This window comes from Trematomus bernacchii, unplaced genomic scaffold (genome assembly GCF_902827165.1).
Source record: "Trematomus bernacchii unplaced genomic scaffold, fTreBer1.1, whole genome shotgun sequence".
Taxonomy (NCBI): Eukaryota; Metazoa; Chordata; class Actinopteri; order Perciformes; family Nototheniidae; genus Trematomus; species Trematomus bernacchii.
Window position 1 is genome coordinate 8,825,188 of NW_022987567.1, and position 26,343 is coordinate 8,851,530.

The 26,343-nt window shown below is 40.6% G+C and overlaps 1 protein-coding gene across 2 annotated transcripts; it reads right to left on the minus strand.

The window, feature by feature from the left end:
- Positions 1-589: 589 nt before the first annotated feature.
- On the minus strand, positions 590-25,038 carry st8sia5 (ST8 alpha-N-acetyl-neuraminide alpha-2,8-sialyltransferase 5). Of its 2 annotated transcripts, XM_034126080.1 has the most exons (8): positions 24,005-25,038; positions 17,174-17,281; positions 13,681-13,773; positions 5,808-5,894; positions 5,156-5,300; positions 3,352-3,464; positions 2,743-2,835; positions 590-1,534 (listed from the first exon to the last, which is right to left on the minus strand). In XM_034126080.1, exons 1-8 carry the CDS (start codon positions 24,148-24,150, stop codon positions 1,072-1,074), a joined length of 1,248 nt encoding a protein of 415 aa, XP_033981971.1. In that variant the 5' UTR covers positions 24,151-25,038; the 3' UTR covers positions 590-1,071. The 2 variants fall into 2 exon arrangements, with proteins under 2 accessions (XP_033981971.1, XP_033981972.1); XM_034126081.1 differs by lacking the exon at positions 17,174-17,281.
- Positions 25,039-26,343: the final 1,305 nt, after the last annotated feature.

Sequence of the window (26,343 nt, forward strand, 5' to 3'; positions counted from 1 at the left end):
AAGCAGGGTGAGCCAGAACAGAAAAGAGGGGTGAGTAACATCCTCATCTCTTCTCATACACCCTTTTTTATAACCAGAAATATCAGAGGAGGTTTTTTTTAATTGGAAGAAAGTAGAGTGTTTAAAACATTCTGGTGAATAGGAAATATATTACAAAAGTAGACAATTAGATGTTACAATTCAAATGTTTTTTTTAACTTATTTTTGCTGATATGAAGGTTTTGTTTTACACAAACACACAAAGCTGCCACACCCACAGAGTGCCCGGGATAAAGAGAGAAGACGGGGGGGGGGGGGGGGGCGGGGGGGGTGAGGGGGGGGGCACCCACTGCGACCCATTTCAGCTTAAATATCTGAGCAACGTTGAGTAGAAAACAACACCTCTGTACAGCGGAGCCACTAGAAAAACCTCACAGACACAACATCACTATGAAGACCACTTTCACATTAAAACCAAACACCCTATGGTCAGAAAGTCAGAGATTACCATAGTGATCGGATCAACTTAAGGTAACACTTTATATTAAGGTACACAAATTCACCATCAACTAGTTGTTAATTAACATGCATGTTAGCAGTATATTGGCTGTTAGTCATTATAAAACACTTATTAATGCCTTATTCTACATGACCATATTCTCCCAGTACTAGGCCATTAGTTAAGAGTCTTAATATGCTCAATATGCAGTAGCAGTACCACAAGAATAGTAATTCTCCCATATTAACACCTAACAAATATGGGCTACTCTTATGTAACAAGACATGGAACTAGAAGTGTTAATTATGTCCAAATAACAAAAAATGTGTTTTTTCTAACTCAGAATATGTTCCCTATTTTAAAGTGAAGTCTCGTTCATAACAAATAAGCTAGTAGTTTGTTGATAGTTGATGGTGAATAAGTGTACCTTAATCTAAAGTGTTACCCAACTTAATACACATCGAAAAGAGAAGTATGTTGACAATTCAAGCAAGCAACCTTCACTGTGTCGTGGAATAAGTGAGACGCTCTGAAGGCCGACTCTCTTTTTAAAAAGGGAGGAAAATAGTGTCTTATTTACTGAGAGTGGGGGATCACGTGCACGGCCCTGTGTGTACGTTGAGGATCCCACGAGTGTGCATGTGAATAAAGTTGAATATTTCGTGTGGCATAGCGTGAAAACCAGGCCTCGGCTTGACGTTGTCGTAGTAATGGTGAGTGATGAAGATGCCCGCGGGGTTCATGGGAAACGCCCAGAAACCGTAGAGATGGACTTCTTCGCACATTTCCATGGCGGCGGTGACTAGCATCAAACCGCTGCTAACACGTTTAGCTCGGACGCCTTGAACCGCCCAGAAACGCTGAACGTTCAGAAGGTACTGCGGGTGGAAGAAGAAAACGCCCCTCTGGGAGTCGAAGTCGTCCAGCATGTACTTGACTCTGAATGACACGTCGGTGTTTCGGGTGTTGTAGAAAGCGGGAAGAACCACCGAGGAGTTCTCGTAGTTCTGGAGGACTTCGTAGAACGGTCGCCGCCATTTCTCCAGCTTCTGAAACCTGCGGAGGAAGATTTAGAGTATATGATGGGAAGAAAATACTGAATGTCCTCTTCCAATATGAGAGTAACATGATAACAAAGGTATCCCAACTGTAGCTGTGTACATAACAGGATGTATGATTACCTAGAAGAGCATCAGGACTGTTTGAGGCATATGATAGCTATGTGATTAACATGATGATTCAGCCTCTATGGAGATAGACATATGACAAGCATGCTCATTTCTGACGTGGAGCTAATCTGAAGTAAACATTGAATACTGCTTTCTATTCCTCCATCTTGTGACTGTGTAACTCCCTCTCTTGGATATCAGCATGTGAAGGACACTGTTTGAGATTTTGAGTAAAAAGTCAGGATTTTTAGATTTTTAGAGAAATTCAGAATTTTGAGATTTTGAGAGAAAGTAAGAATTTTGAGATTTTGAGAAAACATACATAATTTTGAGAAAAAATACATAATTTTGAGAAAAAATCAGAATTTTGAGATTTGGAGAAAAAGTCAGAATTTTGAGATTTTGAGAGAAATTCCGAATTTTAAGATTTTGAGAGAAAGTAAGAATTTTTAGATTTTGAGAAAAATACATAATTTTGAGGAAAAAATACATAATTTTGAGAAAAAATACATAATTTTGAGAGAAAGTCAGAATTTTGAGAGAAAGTCAGAATTTTGAGAGAAAGTCAGAATTTTGAGATTTTGAGAAAAAGTCAGAATTTTGAGAAAAAGTCAGAATTTTGAGATTTTGAGAGAAATTCAGAATTTTGAGGAAAAATACAGAATTTTGAGAGAAATTCAGTTTTTTTTTTAAAAAGTCAGAATTTTGAGATGTTGAGAAAAAGTCAGAATTTTGAGATTTTGAGAAAAAGTCAGAATTTTGAGATATTGAGAAAAAAACAACATTTTGAGAAAAAAACTCAGTATTTTGTACATGACACAATTTACGATTACCTACAAGAACCGGTATCCCTCCATCTTGTGACTGTGTAACTCCCTCTCTTGTATATCAGCATGTGAAGGACACTGTTCAGGAACTAGTTGATGCTCTGTATGTGATGACTACTTCCATTCTTGAGAGGATCACAAATACATGGATCCTGAGATTGAAGCTCAAACCGAAGACCAGTGAGATTTTTCTAACACTATACAATCCAAAAGAAAAGAAAACAGACTGTGTGAGATTCTTCCTCAGACCCTCAGATATTCACAGTACCTCTCAGATATAATGCTCGGGTTTATTGTCACCAGATCTGTTCTAGAGCCAACGTCAGCTGAGTACTTCTCATTGATGGGTGGGATGTTGCACCTGCAATAAAGAAAGCACAAGTCCACTGATACAGGAGTTTAAATACATTTGATTTGACTTTACACAAACTAGGCATGCTGGTGAGATGCACAATCAATCATTTAACAGCTGTGTGATCAAGAGTTTGGCTTCTATAATAAATCAAACAGACTAATCAATGATACTTTAGCGACTTTAACTAGACGTGTTTTATCCACATGTCGAGTCAGGTTGGGTAGAGCTGCATTAAAGCCACCAATTTAACATTTATTTTAACACATACAGACCCTGGGAGTGGCCATAGAGAGAACAAATAAATATCACTGCCAAAACGATTTAATTCATGCCCACAAATATCAACAATGTGGTTAAAAATGAAGCATTAATATATCTGAAAGCAGGGTTTCAAACTCACTTAGTACGTTATTATAATTTCAATTAGGACATCTGCTTTGCTCGGCATTTCAACAGTAACTATTTCACCCAGTCCGAGTTTTATTCAAAGACAATAACAAAAAATGATTATATGCTGAATACCTAAAAATAAAATCTGCCGAGTCGATTTCCTTTCCACATTTGCTGTTCTTGATGATTCCGCCATTTCCAATAACAGCACATTTCTTGTACTGTGATTTGGAATATGGCATATCCTGAATGAAGACACAATTTGTTAAATTCAGACAGACATTACAACGATCCTAATCACCAGACCAAGTTAAACAAGCTAACATGGGGGAACATATAGCAGTAGTGGAGGATTATTCAGATAATTACTTAAGAGAAAGTACTAATACCACAGCGTAAAAATACTCTGGTACAAGGAAAAGTCCTGCATTTAAACGTTACCTGTTAAGCCCCAAAGACCCCGTCGTAATTATTTTTTATTTTTTTATTTTTTATTAATTTTTTTAGTTTTAATTTGTTTTCTTTGGATGGAATGAATACCTATGGTGATAATTCAATGTAATACACCATTTTTATAGTCTGGTACCTGAAAAAGGTCAAATGGCACTGATGGAACCAGATGTACCCAAATGTGCCGAAAGCTTATTCCGCCTGGAACTTCTTTTTGCTAAACCTCTCTAAAAAGATCAAATTTAACTTGTTTTGCCTCAATCTTGATACAGGGTACTTATTATATGTTATACTTTGGATTCCTAAAGCTTTTAGTCTACTAACCCATCATTCAAGGGTGGTTTTCACTATAAGTAATGTTTTTTCTTTAGGCGGAGGTAAGAATTTACCTTTTTTTGCTATGTTCCATCTGAATTTACTCTGACACAGAAACATCTATATTGATTCTGACACTTCTACATCCAACTCACAGATGTAACCTTGCTTTGATAAAAGAAATTATTCATATAACCCTTTTAGAAGTTAAGTTGTAGTCATTTGTTTTGGGCATGTCATTTTCGAGCCTGAAACCTGAAAAACAGGCTCAGGGCTCAACAGGTTAAGAACTAGTAGAGTCAGGAATATGCGAGACAGGTTTTCAGACAGACATTATGGAAATCAGTAAATCTTAATCACCAAACCAGTTGTAGAATTATACAAACGCCAACATATATGGGGGAACATAAAGCAGTCGTGGAGGAAGTATTCGGATAATTACTTCGGATAAACTACTAATATCACAGTGTTTTGGTGCGCTTTGTTTTGTGCGTTAATTCAGTGATATTTTACTATATTTTGTATTATTTTAATATTTTTTTATGTTATTTTTTATGTATGCACCATGACACCAAGTCAAATTCCTCGTACATGTAAACCTACCTGGTAATAAACATGTTTCTGATTCTGATTCTGATTCTGATTCTGATTGAAAACGGCATACTGCATTTAGATGCAAATACAAACAAATTACAACTAGGAAAACGCACTTTAAAGTACTTTTTTTACATGAAAAAATGTCTGAAATAATCCAAACAGTCCTGTTAACCAGAGGTGGGAAGTACTGTAGTGGAGTACAAATATTTTGTTACTGTACTTAAGTACATTTTTCTGTTATCAGTACTTTACTCCACTACTTATTTTTCTGACCACTTTTTACTTTGACTTCTTACATTTTGCCGTTGTTCAGCATGGAAACATTCATTAGCTAACAATGACATTATTGTTCTATTAATATAAAGGGAGGTCAGGTACTCTTTAAAACAGCTGCTAGTTATGGGTACTTTTTACTGAAGTACATTTCAAAGCCCTCTTTACTTTGACTTGAGTAAAGAAGTTTAGTCAGTACTTCTACTTTTACCACAGTATTTTTAAACACGAGTATCTGTACTTCTACTTGAGTAAAGGATGTGTGTACTTTTGCCATCTCTCCTGTTAACCATGAACTCACATCGGGGAACATCTTGAAGACCTCTGCGGTGATGGGCAGGATCCCGCTGGTGTCCACCTCGTACCGCAGCTTGGTTCCTGCAGGAGTGTTCCTCTTGGTGGTGAAGAGGAAGGAGGGAGCGTTACAGCAGCGAGACAGAGACATCCTGCAGGAGAGAGGAGAGGGGAGGTTATTTAAAACTCAGCAGAGGTGGGAAGTAGTGGAGTACAAATACTTTGTTACTGTACTTAAGTACATGTTTCTGGTATCAGTACTTTACTCCACTACTTATTTTTCTGACGACTTTTTACTTTGACTTCTTACATTTTGAACACAAATACCTGTACTTTCTACTTCTTACATGTTGAACACAAATACCTGTACTTGTCATGTTGCCGTTGTTCAGCATGGAAACATTCATTAGCTAACAATGACAACATTATTGTTCTATTAATATAAAGGGAGGTCAGGTACTCTTTAAAACAGCTGCTAGTTATGGGTACTTTTTACTGAAGTACATTTCAAAGCCCTCTTTACTTTTACTTGAGCAAAGAAGTTTAGTCAGTACTTCTACTTCTACCAGAGTATTTTTAAACACGTGTATCTGTACTTCTACTTGAGTAAAGGATGTGTGTACTTTTACCGTCTCTGGTTGTTTCTGAGTAACTCTTACTTGAAGTTGCTGGTCTCCTCCTTGCTCTGCGCCCACCTACACACCTGCAGGTTCCTCCACCTCTCAAACAGCTCCGAGGTTTTGACCCTGGCAGACAGGCAGAGAGGTTTGTGGAATGAGGAAGGATACCCATGGCCATGTATTTTCCGATTAATGTTTCTACAAGGGTAGTAAATCGAAGAAACAACATAAAAACGACTCAAATAGACACACAATGGGTGGGGGGGGGGAGGGGGGGAGAACATTGCAGGAGTTACTCTGTGCTCCGTCGCACCTAAAGTGTTAACTGGTTAGAATAATAACACCACTATGGTACCATTTAAGATGTCACACCCTACTAGAAAAGGTTGAACTGAAAAGTGAGAAGCCTGCTCAGACTTCTTAATAGTCGTAGACTCCTGTTGTGTAAAAAGTGTTAAAGTAAAGGGACCCATCAACCAAGCTGGGCATTCAAATGTGTAGATGTCAAAATGTAGAAGTTACCATACCTGGATCCCTAAAGTGTTAACTGGTTATAATAATAACACCACTATCATTTAAGATGTCATGCCGTTGCAACCTGGAAAAGGGTTAAATGAAAAGTGAGAAGCCTGGAGCCAGTGTTGTAGTCAAGTCACCAATTCACGAGTCCAAGTCACTCTCGAGTCACCACTCTTCGAGTCCGAGTCCAAGTCCGAGTCACCAAGGGAGAGTCGTAGTCGAGTCCGAGTCCAAGTCCGAGTCACCCAAGGAGTGTCCGAGTCGAGTCCGAGTCCGAGTCATCATTACCTGTGTTCGAGTCCGAGTCCAAGTCCGAGTCACCCAAGGAGTGTCCGAGTCGAGTCCGAGTCCGAGTCATCATTACCTGTGTTCGAGTCCGAGTCCAAGTCCGTGTCACCCAAGGAGTGTTCGAGTCCGAGTCCGAGTCCGAGTCACCTAAGAAGAGTCCAAGTCATCGTGCGCGAGAATTCACGAGTCCAAGTCCGAGTCGCGTCAATCAGTGCGCGAGTCCGAGTCGAGTCACGAGTCCCGAAAATCGGCACTCGAGTACTCCATCTCTGCCTGGAGCTCATTTGAGATACTTCGCTACACATTAAAATGCATTGGGTCAAATAACGTTTACACAAACATTAAATTAAAATGCAATGAAAACCTTATCATTGCTAAAGGATCCAGACTTCTTAATAGTCTGTTTACGAGCTCATAGAGTCTTGCTTTGAACCCAGAAATGTTGAGTACACCAAGGTTTAATGATAGAAATGTATAGTACAGTCCCCAGCACATAGAAGCTGCCGGACGCTAACTTGCATATGTTGGGCTGGCAATTTGTACAATGAGCATAAGTTGCTTAGCCTATCCGGACAATAGCTTAAAAATGACTTGGCCGATTTGGACAATTCTGTAGTCGTTTTGGAGGTTATTGAGGGATTTTGAATACGTTTCTGACATTTTCAGGATCAGAAATAGTAGTTTTAACCAGTAAGTGGCTATATCTGTTCTCCCAGTGGGCTGATTTTGATTCATTTGTTGAAATTTTAGGGGACTTAAAACTGCCATTTTGTATCCTGAACATTTCAGAAATGTATTCAGCATCCTCAACATAGACTATAATACAAGGCCAGGCTTTCTGAGCCCATTTCTGAGTGTTTTTGTGGGTTATTGAATGTGTTGAATGAATTACTGACATTTTCAGGGTCCAAAATATCAGTTTTAACCAGAAAGTGGCCATATTTGTATTCTCTGTGGGCTGTTTTGATTCATTTTGGGTCGATTTTAAAGTTTTAGCGGACTCAAATGTGCCATATTTGATCCTAAAAATGTCAGAAATTGATTCCGCATCCTCAATAACCTCCAAAGCCACTCCAAAATGTTCCAAATCGCACAAGCCATTGTTTTTGCTAGTGTCTGCATAGGCTTATTAATGCAAATTAATGCACCTTGTGCTAATTGTGCAAATTACCCAACATATGCAAGTTAGCGTCCAGTAGTTTCTATGTGCTGGGGACCCTTATTATACATTTCTATCATAAAATGTTGGGGTACTCAACATAGACGACAATTTCGGAGTGCTTATGTGGGTGATGTTTAATGAATTTCGGATATTTTCAGTGTCAGAAATAGCAGTTTTAATTAGAAAGTGGCCATATTTGTATTCTCTGTGGGCTGTTTTGATTCATTTTGAGTCGATTTTAAAGTTTTAGGGGACTCTTTGATCCTAAAAATGTCAGAAATTGATTCTGCATCCTCAATAACCTCCAAAGCCACTCCAAAATGTTCCAAATCGCACAAGCCATTCTTTTTGCTTGTGTCTGCATAGGCTTATTAACGCAACTTGTGCTAATTGTGCTAATTACCCAACATATGCAAGTTAGCGTCCAGTAGTTTCTATGTGCTGGGGACCCTTATTATACATTTCTATCATAAAACTTTGGGGTATTCAACATAGACTATAATAAAAAGCCAGGCTTCACACTGTCTGTTAATAGCTGCCCTTGGACTTCCTCTTCCTCTGAGGTTTTGGGATGTGATTCGCTCGGGGAGGCTCCATTAAACTGCTTTTTTCTGGCAGAGTGACGGCAGCTATTCTCTGCCTCGCGGCCCTCCATCGAGCACCCAGAATGCATCTGACATTAAAGTGTTGGCAGACCGAGGGACACGCACAAAAGGTCACTGGACAATGTTCACATTCATACCAGAGGAAACGTTAGCGCTCGAGTTTCAGCCAGCGCAGCGCGGCTCATTGAATCTGAAGTCTGCTCCATAATGTGATAATTATTTATAGAGAGCTGCAGGAAAACTGGCAGTAGAAGATGAGATCGATCAGCTGTGAAGGGCTGGCCATGAAATGCATGTCATGTGATTAGATTTAACCAGAGGTGGGAAGAAGTGGAGTACAAATACTTCGTTACTGTACTTAAGTACATGTTTCTGGTATCAGTACTTTACTCCACTACTTATTTTTCTGACAACTTTTAACTTTCTACTTCTTACATTTTGAACCCAAATACCTGTACTTTCTACTTCTTACATGTTGAACACAAATACCTGTACTTTCTACTTCTTACATTTTGAACACAAATACCTGTACTTTCTACTTCTTACATGTTGAACACAAATACCTGTACTTTCTACTTCTTACATGTTGAACACAAATACCTGTACTTTCTACTTCTTACATGTTGAACACAAATACCTGTACTTTCTACTTCTTACATGTTGAACACAAATACCTGTACTTTCTACTTCTTACATTTTGAACACAAATACCTGTACTTTCTACTTCTTACATGTTGAACTCAAATACCTGTACTTTCTACTTCTTACATGTTGAACACAAATACCTGTACTTTCTACTTCTTACATGTTGAACACAAATACCTGTACTTTCTACTTCTTACATGTTGAACACAAATACCTGTACTTTCTACTTCTTACATGTTGAACACAAATACCTGTACTTTCTACTTCTTACATGTTGAACACAAATACCTGTACTTTCTACTTCTTACATGTTGAACTCAAATACCTGTACTTTCTACTTCTTACATTTTGAACACAAATACCTGTACTTTCTACTTCTTACATGTTGAACACAAATACCTGTACTTTCTACTTCTTACATTTTGAACACAAATATCTGTACTTTCTACTTCTTACATTTTGAACCCAAACACCTGTACTTTCTACTTCTTACATGTTGAACACAAATACCTGTACTTTCTACTTCTTACATGTTGAACACAAATACCTGTACTTTCTACTTCTTACATGTTGAACACAAATACCTGTACTTTCTACTTCTTACATTTTGAACACAAATACCTGTCCTTTCTACTTCTTACATGTTGAACCCAAATACCTGTACTTTCTACTTCTCACATTTCCCAAACAGGCTGGTTCCTTTAGTTTGAATGTGTGTTTGGTGGCGTGATCATTATTATTTAGAGTCATTGCGTGCCTATTGATTTGAACACGATCCGTGTATCCATCATTTCCTGGTCTTCTCTAAAGAAGAGGGACCAATGAAAACGTTGTCATGTTGCCGTTGTTCAGCATGGAAACATTCATTAGCTAACAATGACATTATTGTTCTATTAATATAAAGGGAGGTCAGGTACTCTTTAAAACAGCTGCTAGTTATGGGTACTTTTTACTGAAGTACATTTCAAAGCCCTCTTTACTTTTACTTGAGTAAAGAAGTTTAGTCAGTACTTCTACTTTCACCAGAGTATTTTTAAACACGAGTATCTGTACTTCTACTTGAGTAAAGGGTGTGTGTACGTTTGCCATCTGTGTGAGAAGGACATATATCAGCTGTAAAGTGCTGGCGATGAAATACATGTCATGTGATTAGATTTAACCGTTGTTAATGTGGGGATTTGGTGTTTGCTATTTATTAGATAATCTAGTCTCTGCCATTTGATCACTAACGATTATTAAAAAGTGAAAAGAGAGTGAAATCAACATCAGTTCAGATTTATCTGGAAAGCTGCTTTCAGGTTAATGGAAAACGCTTTTATTGACTGATAAGAATCAACAGACTAGAAATTGATTGATAGAATAAATCACGATAATGATTAAAATACTTGTGAGCAGAATGTTTGCTTTATAACCCGCCTGTATATCAAATTAAAAAAACATTTCCCTTTTTGGTCTGTAATTATTGTCATTGTTAGCTTGTTAGCTTGTTAGCATGTGAGCATACGTTTAATCAGTAGGAACCTATTTAGTTTTCACTCCTGGAAATGATAGTTCACACATTGATTAATAGATATGTGTCATTGAGTCAAAGTAGGAATCCATTGTTAACGATAATTAGCTGTTCTTAAATCACAGATATCTCAAATTAACCGGTCATTAATCATCGTTAAGAATACTGCATTCGAAATGACATCATTAGCTGCTAGTCGTTCCTAATTAGTTGAAATTGTAATTGGTCAAAAAGCAATTTCTGATATCTATAATTGCTTTTTCTGCTGCTACTTATGAAATGTTAAAAAAGGCTTAACGAGGATAATTGCACGGCTCTTCGCCTCGCTATAATCTCTATTCTAGTTTTCATGGGACGTGGAAAGAAAGTCCCCGTGCCACATAATAAATCTTTGACATACTAAAACAATAAAGAGTTTTTCACAGACCTCATGGTACATAGACAACATTTAACAACATCTTATAAGGTAACACACACAGAAGGAGAGTTGTAGTTCATATTTCCTTAAGATTCAAGTATATTCAGGAAGTTATACATCATAAATTAATCACCATCAACAGTGCCGATTCTAGAGTCTGTGGGGGCCCTAGGCAAACATTCACCGGGGGCGGAGCTAATGCCTGATCAGAATTCTACCTGAGATAAAGTTAGATTCTGCTGTGATAAAACGCCATCCTGTTCTAAACCACATCAAGGATTATTTCTGAACCAGTATGGAGCTCAAATGCTTTTTCTCTTGCGGGTTTATCACAAGGTGAGTTCCTTTTTTTATTTCCTGCTTTTTAAACACATGTGCTCTACACAGTACAGGTTAGCTCTGAGTGTTAGCGATGCTAATGTAAACAAAGACGAGATTACGTCCATAACACGACAGGCATTGTTTCTGATAGCAACTCTCTGTGGGTCAACCGCCGATTTGACGTCATATCGGCAGCAAATCTGGATCAGCTCCGTTGTTCCCCCGTTTTTAGAGATTTGGGTACGGAGGAAAAGAGAGAGGGTTTTATTTTCTGACGCTGCGTGAGTTCCCCGACACACCGGGGACACATATTTAAGTATAAAAGACATCAGAAAGTGCATTTTGCATAATAGGTCCCCTTTAAATATAAAAAATAAGAAAAACATTTTTTAAATGCAATAAAAAATATATATAATGATATAAACATAAGAAATAAATGTAAAATGTCCTATACAATTGAATGCATTTAACCGAAACTGCTGAAAATAACCCGTCGGCCGTGGTACATGTTCTCCTTAAAGGGGACCTATCATGCAAAATGCACTTTTGTACGTCTTTTCTACATGAATATGTGTCCCCGGTGTTCCAGGGAACTCACCAAGTGTCAGAAAACACAACCCTCTCTATTTTCCTCCATACCCAAATCTCTAAAAAAGGGGCTGCAACGGATCTGATAAAAACTGATCCAGATTTGAACACTGTCCTGACGTGAGGACGGTGGCGCTACGGCTATTGGGCCAACTCCACCAATCAGGAGGAGACAGCCACAGCCATTGCCGTTCGAAAGCGCTGGAGACGCTGTAGTACATATGCCAGGCCTCTAGATGGTGCTGTTCTCACAGAATCAGCCCTTGCAAAAACAGAGCTAACATTTTTCAAATTGAGCAAAATGAGGCATGGCTAAAATGCATGATCTGTTTGGTATTTTGAAAATAAAAAAGTGTAAATATGCCTTATATAGGTATGGTCCTACACTATATTATTCAAATATAGCATGATAGGTCCACTTTAAAGGAGTCAGACGCAGTGGCGACTCATCATTAGGCACAGCCCCACCTAGTGTCAGCAGAAAGTAATGCGAATAATAATTCCCAAAATATGCAAAAAAAATACATGTTAAAATATATTTTAAGATCATGTTTAATCATCTGATTCGTCTGTACATTGCTGTTTTAGTCTGTGTTCTTCTAATTAGTGTCTACAGTGTGCCTATTGAGCTGTGTTGAGCGACGTGGGTCAAACCCCGATCATGCCCCTCTCTCTCACTGTCAAAGTGAATGGGTGCTGTAAAAACTACACTGCGCATGCTCAGAGTATTTTTCTATTCAATGTGTGCGGCAAAAGAATAATCACCATAGGGGCACTGTGCTGCCTTACCTACCAAACGTCATCTCATAATTCAGAGAGCTGATTGGCTGTAAGTACGTGTGCCGCGAAAATAGTAGTTGTTTGTGAAGAGGAGACGAGAGAGAGCAGCGTATAGCGATTCAAATCTTCTAACTTCAGCTTTGGTAAGGTCATTTTATGTCATATCTTTTGTTGATCTTCTGTGTTTTGCCTATAGGCTATTGCTCTGCTGGATCGATTGATATTGTGACCTCGGTGATGAGTGTCTGTGTTTCCCCCCCCCCCTCTCTATCATGGCTAGAGCTATTTGTTTACGTGTTTAAAAAAGCACCAGAAGCTTATATGTACACATCTAAGGCCACATTTACACGAGAACGAAACTGCTTGTATCTGCATAGTTTCTCTTGCGGATAGCCCTATTATTTACACGAGGCCGTAACAAACGGACCCCACAAACGATAACGGGTCCCAAGGTGGATAGATTTGCAAACGAAACGCTCTGGGGGGTCAAACGAGTCTGTGTAATCGCCTCTATACGAATATTTCCTGAAAAAATAACGATAGCCCCACCTCTCCTGCTCACTGCTGTAGCAGGGCCAGTAGCTACTGTCAGTAGCTACTGCTAGTGCTACTGCTACTGACCATGCTACAGATGTTAGTGCAAAATCTACAGCTCCTCTACCACAACCATCAGCAACAAGTGGACATGGAGAACTACATAAACTACATGTTGCTAAATCCACCGCGGGGCATACACAGAAGGGTAGCCATGGCAACATTGCTGCGGGGCTGCTGCGGGGTCTTCTTCGCTGCTTTTGGTGTATTTTGGCGGAACTTACAGCGCCACTTACAGTCCCAGCATATGTACTACAGCGTTTCCAGCGGTCTCGTTTGAACAGACACGTTAAATGAAACGAATGCATGTGAACGGAAGACTTTTTTGAAAGCGCATACTGTGCATAAACGCAAACGTTCCCGTGTAAAAGCAGCCTAAGTTGTTCGTGCCCCACCACTTTTGTACATATAAAAACGCCACTGGTCAGACGATCACCTAAAGGAAAGAAAGACGTTATTCTCTCCACACAGTAAACACTCACATTGACAGGACTTTGACGTCCATGATCTCCTGTCTGAGCTCCCTGCATGCAGTGGAGTTGTACTCATATGAGCCATCGTAGTTTTCCAGATACCTGGAGGGAAAAACAACGTCATGCCCGGCCTACACCTCTCACACACAACACAGTCAACAGAGCTAATAGACTGTGGAGATAAAATGCAATATATATGTAAAAAGAAATAACTTAGCTTTACCGCTAAATGTCAATGAAATACTTGACTATCAGTGTTGCATTGTGGGATGGCAGATGACAGAAGTGATGCAGCTGGTTTAAGGCGTCACTTAAAGGAACTTTTCTGCACACTTGCACCAGATGACATCTTAGTCTCAACCAAAAAAATAACACCTCTCATATTTTTACTTATGTATTAGTTATGATGCATGGTTTACCACTTAAATGTGATTTAAATGCTGCATTTTGATTTAGAGAGAGAAGCAGAAATTAGTCTGAAAGGGGAAAGGAGTTGATTGCAGAGCATAGATTTGTTAAAATGGAGGATAAGATAATAGCAGGGTATATTTTCGAGTGCATATTAGTATGAGAGAGAGTGTGTGTGTTTGTGTAAGGCAGGATATTTACACATTTAGCTGCAAAAAACGAATTTCATCAGTCAATTATGCTGGAAATGTTGACATGTTTGCATATATTGTGCACATAAATATATGAAAACAGATGTTCATGGAAACTGGAGACCATATAGGGAGTCATTCATATGTTTAACTACAGCTAAATAATCTAATGAATTACTTTGAACAGTTATTACATTGAAATGGCAACACAAATCTTCGGTATGGTGGCTTTTAGTGGCAGTTGAAAGGATTAATTATTGGTGTTTTTTTACCACGTATAAAGAAAGTGTTTACTTGGAAGACTTAAAAAAGTATTGTATTGCTAAAGAAAAGTTGCCATGTAATGTTAAAGCAGGAAGGTTAATTGAATTATGACTAAAATAAGACTTAAATCCGGCGTTTTGTGAACAAACCGGCATTAAAATGTGCAAAATGTACATTATGTTTTCAAGTCCGCCAAAAACATTTAGTCAATAGTCTCTCCTCTAATTTCTTTCTTTAGACCTGGGCAGAGGGCCACGGAAACATCCTTCAATAAACGTATTTTAAGCAGCCAAAAATAAAGAAATTGATCAATAAAGCTATTTTTACTATTCTTTTTAACCTTCATTTAAATCAGTAATATCTACAGTAGTCATATAATGAAATAAAACCCTTCTGAGGTACATTTGAGTCGTGTTTACTAGTTACTTTCTGCTATAATGCGTTACATATTGTGTCTTTGTTGCTGCCATATGTACAGAATGTTTCTTGTTGCTTGTTTTTATTTAGTTGTTTTCTTATAGAGAGGCGAAGTCCCTCCCTTTCCGGGGGTCCTCCATGGGACCTTATTTCAGAAAAAGTATGTATTGAAGTCAATGGAGAGAGAAAGATTATCTCTCGATCCCGTTTGAATTGTGCCACGAATTACACATATGATGTTTGTCAATTTAAAAGATAATTTTGCAAGTCTAAAAAATTAAAATGTGTCGTAAAACTGTGAAGTAACACTGTTGTTTGTGTGAAACCGCTCAATGAACTACATCTCCCGTCTCGCACCACACACCAAGACGGCCGTCACGTTGGCACATTTCACTTCTTTCTTTCAGAATGAGGCGGAAAGTATTAAAAGAGGTGAAAATCACTCCAAGTCTGGGCATGTTGAGAGCTGTACATACACACAAGGGGAGTTAGTCGGTTCGTAAGAGCCAGCATGCGGGACCGGGACTCTGGGATTTGTAGTCTTTCTAGTTGCGTATTTTTCATAGTCTTATATTTCAACAGTTTTACAACAAACTGTGACTTTTTTGACTTGGAAATTATTATTTAAGATTGACAAACATCATATGTGTAATTCGTGGCACAATTCAAACGGGATCGAGAGATAATCTTTCTCTCTCCATTGACTTCAATGCATACTTTTTCAGAAATAAGGTCCCATGGGTCGGAAGTAGATGGGCGGGACTTCGCCTCTCTATAAACATTACATTTCTGCATTTTTTTTGCTGCACAAGAATTTCCTTTCAGGGACAGTTAAGCTTTATTGAATTTAATATATTTTTCTAATTTGAATGTTTAATGCAATGTGTAATTGTAAGAATGAATGTTGTTTTTTTTAATCACATCAGATATATATAAGATGGAGTGCAGCATTTTGGAAAATGGGTAATATTGCACAATATTACCTGTGGCTGTGGAGGTAAATGAGGAGCGAGTTATAAATTAAAGAACTTATAATTATAATTATAATAAAAGAACACAGCGAGCAATACAATGGAGGGATGCATTAAAGGAACAAGATGCATGGATGAAATCGTACAAATATGGAACAATGAAACTGGTTGTCTACATCCACCTGATGATGCAGTGTATTTCTGAGCTTTTACTATAATCAATATAATAAATCAAACACTTGTTTTAGCTAAGATGATGAAACCTTTGCAAGTGTTCTCAGTTTGGATCTAACAGCAAGACAGAATTTCATCTTATGGTGTTTTAGGGGTTCAAAACCAATCCAGAATGAGACAATTTAGAAGCTTTTTCTGTGCAGAAAATATTGCACTTTTCTGTCTTTTTGTACCAAGGAGATTAAAGAAAAGGGGGGACTTAAAAATCCAGGTTTGCAGAGAGAGACAATGCAGATGTGAGAAGGGGGAGATAGGGGGGGGGGGGGGGGGGGGGGGGGGGGGGAGCAGAGAGAAGTGTCCACACTATGGCATAAACACACAGCTGTGCAGAACACATGACACACAGGTTGAGAGCATTCGGCAAATGGGTGCTGGATGGAAACAGACGTACGGGAGAGAGAAGCCAGTACATCAACAGGAGACTTTTTTCAACCAGCTTCTGGGGGTAATGGGAGATTTGGGGGGAAGTCGAGGTGGACGGGATCAGACAACATGCAAGAGCAAAATCTGAAGTGCAACCACCACTGAAAAAATATGAGAGTTTATACCTTTCAGAGTAATGACAAATAAAGAGGCATTCTTGGGTTTCTGTGAAAGTACTAAAAAATGCCTTCAGACTGTCCTACCTTTTTTTTTGTTTCTTCTTAATATCGGATAGGCAGGGTGTGACTATTACGGTCTCTGAATCTGGCTGAAAATTCTGACGGAAACATCTGTCAACATGCAGAGGTTAAGTTAGAGTTAAATATGTGTTAATGGCGTCCACCCTCCTTGCTCATAAAACTTCCTAAACCTGTAGATTTCAAAATGAAAAAAACAGCAAAAAAAGTGTACATGTGCTGCAGCTCCAACTGTCTGTAGCATCTGAAGAGAAGCCCAGTCACATGCAGGGCTGAGGCACAACTACCATGTATTTGTTACTTCATATATATCTCTCACACACACACACACACACTCTTTCTCTCTCCCTCACACACTCTCTTTCCACAGAGGTGTTGTGCACACAGGTGAAGGTACCTTTTCCTCCCATTTCTGGCCGGCTTCAGAGATCCGTCATCCGAGAAATTAACGGGACCGGTCCAATTTCCTGTCTCGTCCCCTTTGAGTCGGTTAAACTGTTGCGCACTAGTAACAAAAATAAGTACGTTTATTTGGGGTTTGTTGGTTCCTTAGCTGTGCAAACAAAACATACCAACCACGCCCATGTGTTCACTCACACTTTCTTAAATACACACACACGCACGCACGCACGCACGCACGCACGCACGCACGCACGCACGCACGCACGCACGCACGCACGCACGCACGCACGCACGCACGCACGCACGCACACACACACACACACACACACGAGGGGGACCAGCTTTTTTGGCTCAAGAAAAAAAGTATGACACCAAACATGGTTAAAAAAATGGATTTCCTGTTAATGACGTCATGGTTTCAATGGTTCATTTATGCTAGGTGTGATTCAAACCTTCACACTGGGCTTTATTGCCCTGCAGGAGTGTTGATTATATGGAAATCACAGGGCTTTAAGGGAGGCGCAGAACTTGTGGAAAGTGTTTCTGTGAATTGCAAATGACTGCAGAGGACGAGAAGGCCAACAGACTTTCTACGAGGCTTTTATTGGACATACTTTTATGCAGTATATCACTTTTTAAGGTGATGAAAACAGAGGTTATCCCAAGTTAAGGACTATATGTTGTCAGGATATTCTTGTCTCTGTTGCATACATTCTCCCTATACCATCACAGTGAATATATCAGAGGACATGTTGGTGATTCATAGCCTTCACATCAAGAGGATGTTGTAACTACTTCTAATTTTAGAGAGATGAGGAGAGCAGTAGATTCTAATCATAAGTGAATCATTAAAGTCATGCAAAAATGTCAAAAAAAATGCAGTTTTAAGCCTCCTAAGATATGGAGATGTCCTGCTTTTCTGTTTTATCTTATATTAAAGGTGGGGTAGGTAAGAATGGAGAAACCAGCTCGAGTGCGCTAGAATTTGAAAATACACAGCCAGAAAAAATCTCCCACTTCCTTACAGAGCCCCTCCTCCAACACACACGAACGCGCACATGACCAATGAGGGCACGAGATAAGTTTGTGCACAGATGGAAGGCTGACAGGCAGGTAGGCCATCCAGTTATTTTAGCCGGGCCGGCTCAGATGATTGGTCGTGCTTTTTACAGTACTACGGCTTCCACAGATGACATTTTTTTATGGATTTTTTGTCAAAGCACTTCAGATATTCATTGCTATCGGGATGTTAAGAGCATTCCATGGAATATAACAAAAAGTGTATCTCGAGCCGGTTTCTCAAACTTACCTACCCCACCTTTTATGTAAATATTTGTGGGTTTTGGACTGAATACTACTTAGACTTTGAGAAACTGGGATGCACATTTATCCCTATTTTAGAACAACCAATTATTCAATAATTAAATACATCACTAGTTGGTTCAATATTTATTGCACAAGGACTCTGGACGTCGGGTTTGACTCAAAAGAAACATCATTATAATCAAGAAAAATGTCACCTAGTGAAATGGCATGGCACATTGCTGTATTTTGAGTATTTCTTTGGACAAAAATGCAGGTCAATGGAACAGAGAAATAAACAATATCAGGCTTTGGAAACACCTGGGATTTGTTGAACCCTTTAAAAATCTGCTTTACATACTAAAGGTTGGGTGTTTAACTGCGATTGTGAACACACCATTTTCTCCCGTTGCCAGCTGATTATTATGCATATGATTCATGTGTGACTCATTTCTGAGAGTGCTCAGTGGGCGTTGTGCTAAATCTGAATCCAGAGAGCCTTTATGTGATCGAGCAGTCATTATTCTGGGACAATACTGATCTGCAGGCGCATTTTCTCAGTGCCACTTAACCTCCTCAATGACACTTTGCAAACAGCTGCACCCACGAGAATCAGAAATGTGTCTGTGCCTCGCTTTAGGAGGACAGGTTGACAGAAAAGCTCATCAAACCTGCATGATTTATATTAGCATGTATCTTAAAATGTATTCTACTCGTTTTTAAGTTCATGTATCAGTGTGAAACCAGAGCTGCTCTGATTGGTTAGCTGGCCGGCTCTGTTGTGATTGGTCAACCGCTTAGAGATGTCCCGCCCCTTAGCCTATCACGTACAATGTGTTGGAACGCTAGCCAGCCAATTTTAGCCTTAGCAGACCGTTTACCTGCACAGAAACCTATATAACACACAAGAGGAATAATATGTGTATATATTTTTATTTGCACGTTGTTGGCATATAGCCTACAGTATGTTTTGTGTTATGCTGTTGTGTTATACATATATGTATTGTTGACATTTGTGTTTGTTCTGTTATAACCAGGGGTGCACATAACAGGTACGCATGCGCGGCAAAAATCTGAAATGCGTACCGTCACTTGTGTCACTAAGCGCATTTGCGTACCGACGTACTTGTGAAGCTTTTCCAGAAGACTCTTCGATCACTGGACGACAGAGTCGGTCTCCGTGTGCACAGACGGGGCTGCTGTTACCGTCGGTATGTACAACGGAATTGTGCCAAAACTACGCCAACCGGCTGCGGAGGGAGACTCCCCCCCCCCCCCCCTACTGTGCCCTGCGCACACACTGGGGAACTGCGCAAAATCAGCTGATCACCACTCGCACCCCCCCTCCCCCTTCCCCTGTCGACTTTCCTGAAGTACTCCACTAGCACCCCCCCTCCCCCCCCCCGTCAACTTTCCTGAAGTACTCCACTAGCACCCCCCCTCCCCCCCGTCAACTTTCCTGAAGTACTCCACTAGCACCCCCCCTCCCCCTCCCCCCGACTTCCTTTCCTGAAGTACTCCCTAGCACCCCCCCTCCCCCCCCCGTCGACTTTCCTGAAGTACTCTCCTAGCACCCCCCCTCCCCCTCCCCCGTCGACTTTCCTGAAGTACTCCACTAGCACCCCCCCCCCCCCCCCGTCGCTTTCCTGAAGTACTCCACTAGCACCCCCCCCCCCCCCCCCCCCCCGTCCACTTTCCTGAAGTACTCCACTAGCACCCCCCCTCCCCCCCGTCGACTTTCCTGAAGTACTCCACTCGCACCCCCCCTCCCCCCCCCCGTCGACTTTCCTGAAGTACTCCACTAGCACCCCCCCTCCCCACCCCCCACCCCCCCCCCCCCCCCCCCCCCCCCCCCCGTCGACTCTCCTGAAGTACTTCACTCGCACCCCCCATCTACGTTCGCGATACAGAGGGCTTCATCTCATAACGTCGCGTGGAGCCAGAAGTTGGAGTACCAAACACTGACTCCAGGTACTCATCTGAGTACCTCACTGAGAAAGTTATGTGCACCCCTGGTTATAACGCCTTGTGTGGAATGCTTTGGCAATACTATGTTTCAAATGTGGTCATGCCAATAAAGCCCCTTTGTATTGTATTGAAAGGGAAAAGGATAATAGGGCCTCTTTAATCGTCACCAAAATCAATCAATCAATCAATGTTAATTTATATAGCCCAATATCACAAATGTTACATTTGTCTCAGTGGACTTCACAGAACACTCCCTTACAGCTTGAACCAATCAATAATACATAAACGGATATTTCCCAATCTTGTGGCTACGGATAAAACCTTAATCAATCTCATGTGGCTTCCTTGGACACACACATCAATCCACTGTCTTCGACTCAAACATTAAGAGAGACCATTTATCTCCCGTGACTCAATTATGAGCGCGGTTCAGACACTAATCCAAGCATTAGATCGGAGAAACAACAACAAGAGTCGAGTTAGTGTGCTCTGATTCTGCCCCGAGCCTCGTTAATGGGACCTGAAAGCAGGAAGGACTGGGATTTAGTGACTTGGCTTGTTTTAAGAGTATCTCTGGCACATTGACAGTCTGATAATATGCCCTGAGGTCTTTCCTGTAAAAACCAAGAGCTCCTTAAGATGGCCACCTTACTGTCTCTATGAAAACAGGAAATGTAACGCGGTTGTTTTTGATGGGAGCTCTCCCTTCTTGGCTTTTCTTTTTACAGGGAATGGCTGGTGGAAGTGCTGCATCTTATAAATTATGAACTAGCGATGTGCTGCAATGTGCAAAGTCTATATGTACAGCCCTTAAAAACACATAAGAGGTTGCTCAAAATAGTGAAGATCCAGCCCAAATACATAGGGGCTCACAACATACAGTCAGAGTTACAAAATGTGAAGGTGAAGCCAATAGATAATAGTCATCATTTAAGAATAAGAATGTCAAATAGTTGCTGGTTTTAGGTTTTTTTCTGCCGGATTTTCTGCTTTTCTTTGTTTTATATAATGTGAATTGTATTTATTTTTGAGTTTTGGACTGATGGGGAGATAGACTAGCATTTCAAATATGTCTCCTTGACCTCTCAGATAACTGTGAGGGACATTTTTAGATTTTTTTATATATATATAACATGATCAAATGATTATCAAACGTCGCAAATCCACTTGTTTTTTGGATGGTTACAAACCAACCCGATGCAGGGCCAGAGACTATTCTTAAATATCGCCCTCTTTGAGTCAAAAAGAGTCAAACAAACATATCTTAATTTGCAGAAGTGTGTCACTCACTGGGATCATTTAATACGCTTTCCTCTTGAATCTGCCATTTCACAATCCGACATATACTTCATCTTAAAGTAAGAGAAGGCCGACATCACGTTGATTAATGTGACTCTAGTTCACAATGTTCCTCACTTATAGGAACGTTTGAGCGTCTTAAGAGCATTGCCCTTTGCCCTCAGGTCATGTAAAGTGAGCTGCTCATGTAAGTTTAATGAAACGTTTACTTACTAAGCTTTCGTTCGATCTTAACCCCCACACGTCTCCTTCGCTGCCTTTCGAGATAACGGTAATTTGCAAAGATGTTTTCTAGCTTTCTCTCAATCTAAGCATCCACATGTCTCCTCTGCTGCCTTCTTTTTAAATGACGGTAATTTGCACAGATGTTTTTCCTGTGATTCCCTGAAAATACCTACCAGTACTTTAGCAAGAAAAGAGTCTGGGTGTGGTTCTTAACACACACTTGTCTGTGTCTTATCAGAACTGCTGAATTCAGACTTAAACTCAGGATATCTTGGCCTATAATGCTTCAATTTTCACTGCAAAAACATCACGGGGAAATGATCAGAGGAGGCCCATTTGGTGCAGGTGATTCACAATCCTCTCATCATGGGGATGTTGTAACTCATTTTAGAGATCTGAGAGGCTTCATATGTTCAAAGCATAGTTCGTTTCTTTAAGGGAGAATATGAGAAAACTTCTCTGGGCTCTCCAGACATAAACGCCTTAAACACATTAATTTTTACCTTATTTCTAAGATTCTAAGGACCATTAAATTGCTCCTTGCAGCCTTGACACAGTAAATTGCCCTAATAGAGTGAATGGTATTGAATGATGGTTTAAAATCTTCAGCACCAGGACTGTAAATGTTGGGTTTGACTCTAAACAAACATCATAATGAAGGTAAATGGGTTTTAGGGAAATGGTGCAGGTGTTTCTGTATTTTGAGTCATTCTTTTGGGTGTGGTCGCAGTGATGGTGTGGGCTGCTTTTTGGTTGTTTACGCTTGAAGAGATGTCATAAGATGACGTCTTCTCTCTCTCTCTGCATCACACACACACACACACACACTCACACATTTCCCCCACTCCCGCTCAGTCTCTCGCTCGTCTCCTTCCTCTCTCTCTCCCCCACTTGCATTACGGGGTGTGTGTGCAGACAGACTGTAGCAAAATGGCTGCTGCTGCATGAGCCTGAAAGGTGTGTGTGTGTGTGTGTGTGTGTGTGTGTGTGTGTGTGTGTGTGTGTGTGTGTGTGTGTGTGTGTGTGTGTGTGTGTGTGTGTGTGTGTGTGTGTGTGTGTGTGTGTGTGTGTGTGTGTGTGTGTGTGTGTGTGTGTGTGTGTGTGTGTGTGTGTGTGTGTCTGAATTCATGCATCTCACACCGCAGTGATGGAGATGCCATGAATCCACATTGAGTACCAGGGGAGGGGGGTTTAGCTGTGGGGGGGTTAGCTTTCAGATTACACCATATATATGTTTTTGCTTGAACATATATGTGCTGTAAAATATCTGGAGGTGGGGGGTAAAGTTTTCACATTTTGTTTCATTTCCTGTAACCACCTTAAGATAAAACATCCCGGCTTCTCAGCATCTGCTCGTCTCACACTGAAATGTGTCTCAGAGTGTGAAGAAAAGGGCTTTTATTGGTGTTTTGTGCAAAAAGTGGAGCAGCTCAACAACCCAGACTCATGATGCAGAGCTATTACAAAACCTGGCTCTGCAGTGCTGCCTGCAGACTGCTGACGTGATTTATTTAACAGGGACCAATAAGAAATACACATCATCTTCATCATGTCTGTGCTCATCATCATCATCGGCTACAATATCTTCAAGCTGCTTTATTATAACCTCAACCTGATACCTGTAAGATGTAGGCTACCACCAGTCAAGAAAATCAAATAAAGATCTTTGGAGGAGGGGGGGTAAAAAAAGGAAGAGAAAACATTACCATACACAGCTGCAGGAGCTCTGTGTATGGCATGAATGTGATGCTTCGCTTTCAGAAAATATCAACAAAATAAATCCAATGGTTTCTAAATGCTACTGGGAAAAAAAGATGGATGGTTAATTGCTTTTCTTCTTTCCAGCCATGAAAGCTTGTTTTCTCCATGCATCTTCAGACAGACTACTCCCATACTGACAATCTGTAATGTTACCACTCATTATTTACGTCATTCAGTCATTAAAAGGGCTATGAATGCATTTAAATCCTTACAGTGTAAACACCAAGGCCTTCACTACAGCCCATTGTCTCTGAACACAGACAACACTTACCTCTTGATGTAGTTTTTTCCATAGAGAATCTGTTGCAATAGCGTGACAAGTCCAAATGCGCAAATGAATATAAAACAAAGAGACCTATTGCCGAGGATGTCTTTACCCGACGAGGGGTCGGCGTATCCCATTCTTCGGCGCAGCATCCGGGGCTGACGGTGACACCCGGGTCGGTGTCTGTCTCCCGTGCATTCAGGACCGGGGACCGGGACAGCACGGTGTCCAGAAGCACCTTCTCTCAGGCTATTTCACATGCATCATGCTGCTGGATGATATGCATCGCAGTGTGTCGATATCAAACCAATCTGTGTCCAAATTTTTGTATATTTTGCACGGAAAAAAGGTGTAAAAAAAAAACATGAAACCATCCACAGGGGGGGTCTGTTTGTCTGCCGCTTTCGACGAGGTGCAGTGTGCAATTAATGCAGATTTGTTGTATACTTTGCACGTCAAAGGTGTACAAAAAAAAAATGAAACCATCCACAGGGGGGTCTGTTTTTCTGTCGCTTTCGACGAGTGTGCAGTTAATGCAGATTATCCAAAAAATACGGTTAATTCTCTATGAATCCCTTTATTAGCAACATTAGATTACTGATACGGTCCTGTAACACCCAGACAGCACATTGTCCAGCATCTTTTCTCAGGCTGCTTCACTGCTCCTGCACCGCAGCATCATTGCGTTGGAGGATACGCATCGCAATATATGGATGTCAAATCGATCTGAGTCCAAATGTATCAACAAAAATATGATTATCTTCGTATGGTTTGCATGAAAAAGGTGTAAAATGATGAAACGATCCGCAGGAGATTCTTGTTTTGTGTCGCTCTCGACGAGGTGCAGATGCTCTGTTGGTGCAATCAATGCTTATCCAGACAAATACGCACTCAGAAGGTTATTTATCTACAATGAATCCCCTAAACATGCAAAAAGCATCGATGCCAAGCGCGATTTCTCTTCATTAGATACGGTCTGCGACAGAAAAAAAAAACACATCGTCCATGCCTCATCTGAAATCTGAGCAAAGCTGCGTGACTGAAATGTGGAAGCAGCAGGATCAGGATGCTCTTCTTCCTCCGCCAGCCGGGGGCGCGCCTCCTCATTCAGAGGCTCCTCACTCAGCCAAAACCCAAGGTCATCATGTTCTCCTTCATACACACCTGGGCTCTGAAACACACACCGTGGCTCTGAATATACACACACCTGTGCTCTGAAACACACACACCTGTGCTCTGAAACACACACACCTTGCTCTGAATATACACACACCTGGGTTCTGAAACACACACACCTTGCTCTGAATATACACACACCTGGGCTCTGAAACACACACACCTGGACTCTGAAACACACACACATGGGCTCTGAAACACACACACACCTTGGCTCTGAATATACACACACCTTGGCTCTGAAACACACACACCTGGGCTCTGAAACACACACACCTGGGCTCTGAAACACACACACCTGGGCTCTGAAACACACACACCTGGGCTCTGAAACACACACACCTGGGCTCTGAAACACACACACCTGGGCTCTGAAACACACACACCTGGGCTCTGAAACACACACACCTGGGCTCTGAAACACACACACCTGGGCTCTGAAACCACCAGACTCAGGGACAGTTTTATCCCACAGGCCATAAGACTATTAAACACCTGAACTTTTTAAAGAACATCCATAATGTACATAACTCTACTGTATAACTGTAGCTAATGTGCAAATGACAATAAAGCTTTGAATTTAATTTAATTTTTAAATAAAACAAATACACACACCTGGCTCACCTGACCTCCTTACGCTGGTCCAAATGTCCCAGTCACTAAAACTGTGTTTTTAGATTAAATGAGATTCCATGCAAAACCACTGTGCATGCTTTCCTTCCTGCAGCTGGTTTGACGTCTCAGCATTTGTCTATTTTCTTTATGCATGATTACATTCTGCATAATGGCTTTATTTTAGTGCTTGTTTTACGACCTTGTCAGCCAATTGAAACCCTTGACAGCAGCATTGTTGAAAGCTCACAGCTGCAGCTCCTTAAAAGCCAAGGTCCTGACAGAAGGAGACTTTATTAGTGCTATTGATTCCTGCCATTGTCCACCCTGACAGCTGTTTTAATGTGTCATCAAAACCCATCTGGCCATTTGCACCTTTACAAGCAGCAGAGGTGCATTGTGGGAGGTAAATACCTGACAGACCATCATTATCGAGACAGAATGTTTTAATTGAAATGTGGAAAATGTGGAAATATTGGAATACGTTGTCGTGCCATTTTGGGACATTTGGATGGTTGAGGAGCAGTACTCAAAACAGCCACAAAGCAATAATAAAT

Excerpts from the sequence above, each read along its gene's own strand:
- st8sia5 (XM_034126080.1), bottom strand. The coding sequence starts at position 24,150 with ATGCTGCGCCGAAGAATGGGATACGCCGACCCCTCGTCGGGTAAAGAC. Across the intron at positions 13,774-17,173 it reads GCCAGAAATGGGAGGAAAAG|GTATCTGGAAAACTACGATG; the intron begins GTACCTTCACCT and ends TTTTCCCTCCAG. Across the intron at positions 1,535-2,742 it reads CCGAGCATTATATCTGAGAG|GTTTCAGAAGCTGGAGAAAT; the intron begins GTACTGTGAATA and ends CTTCCTCCGCAG.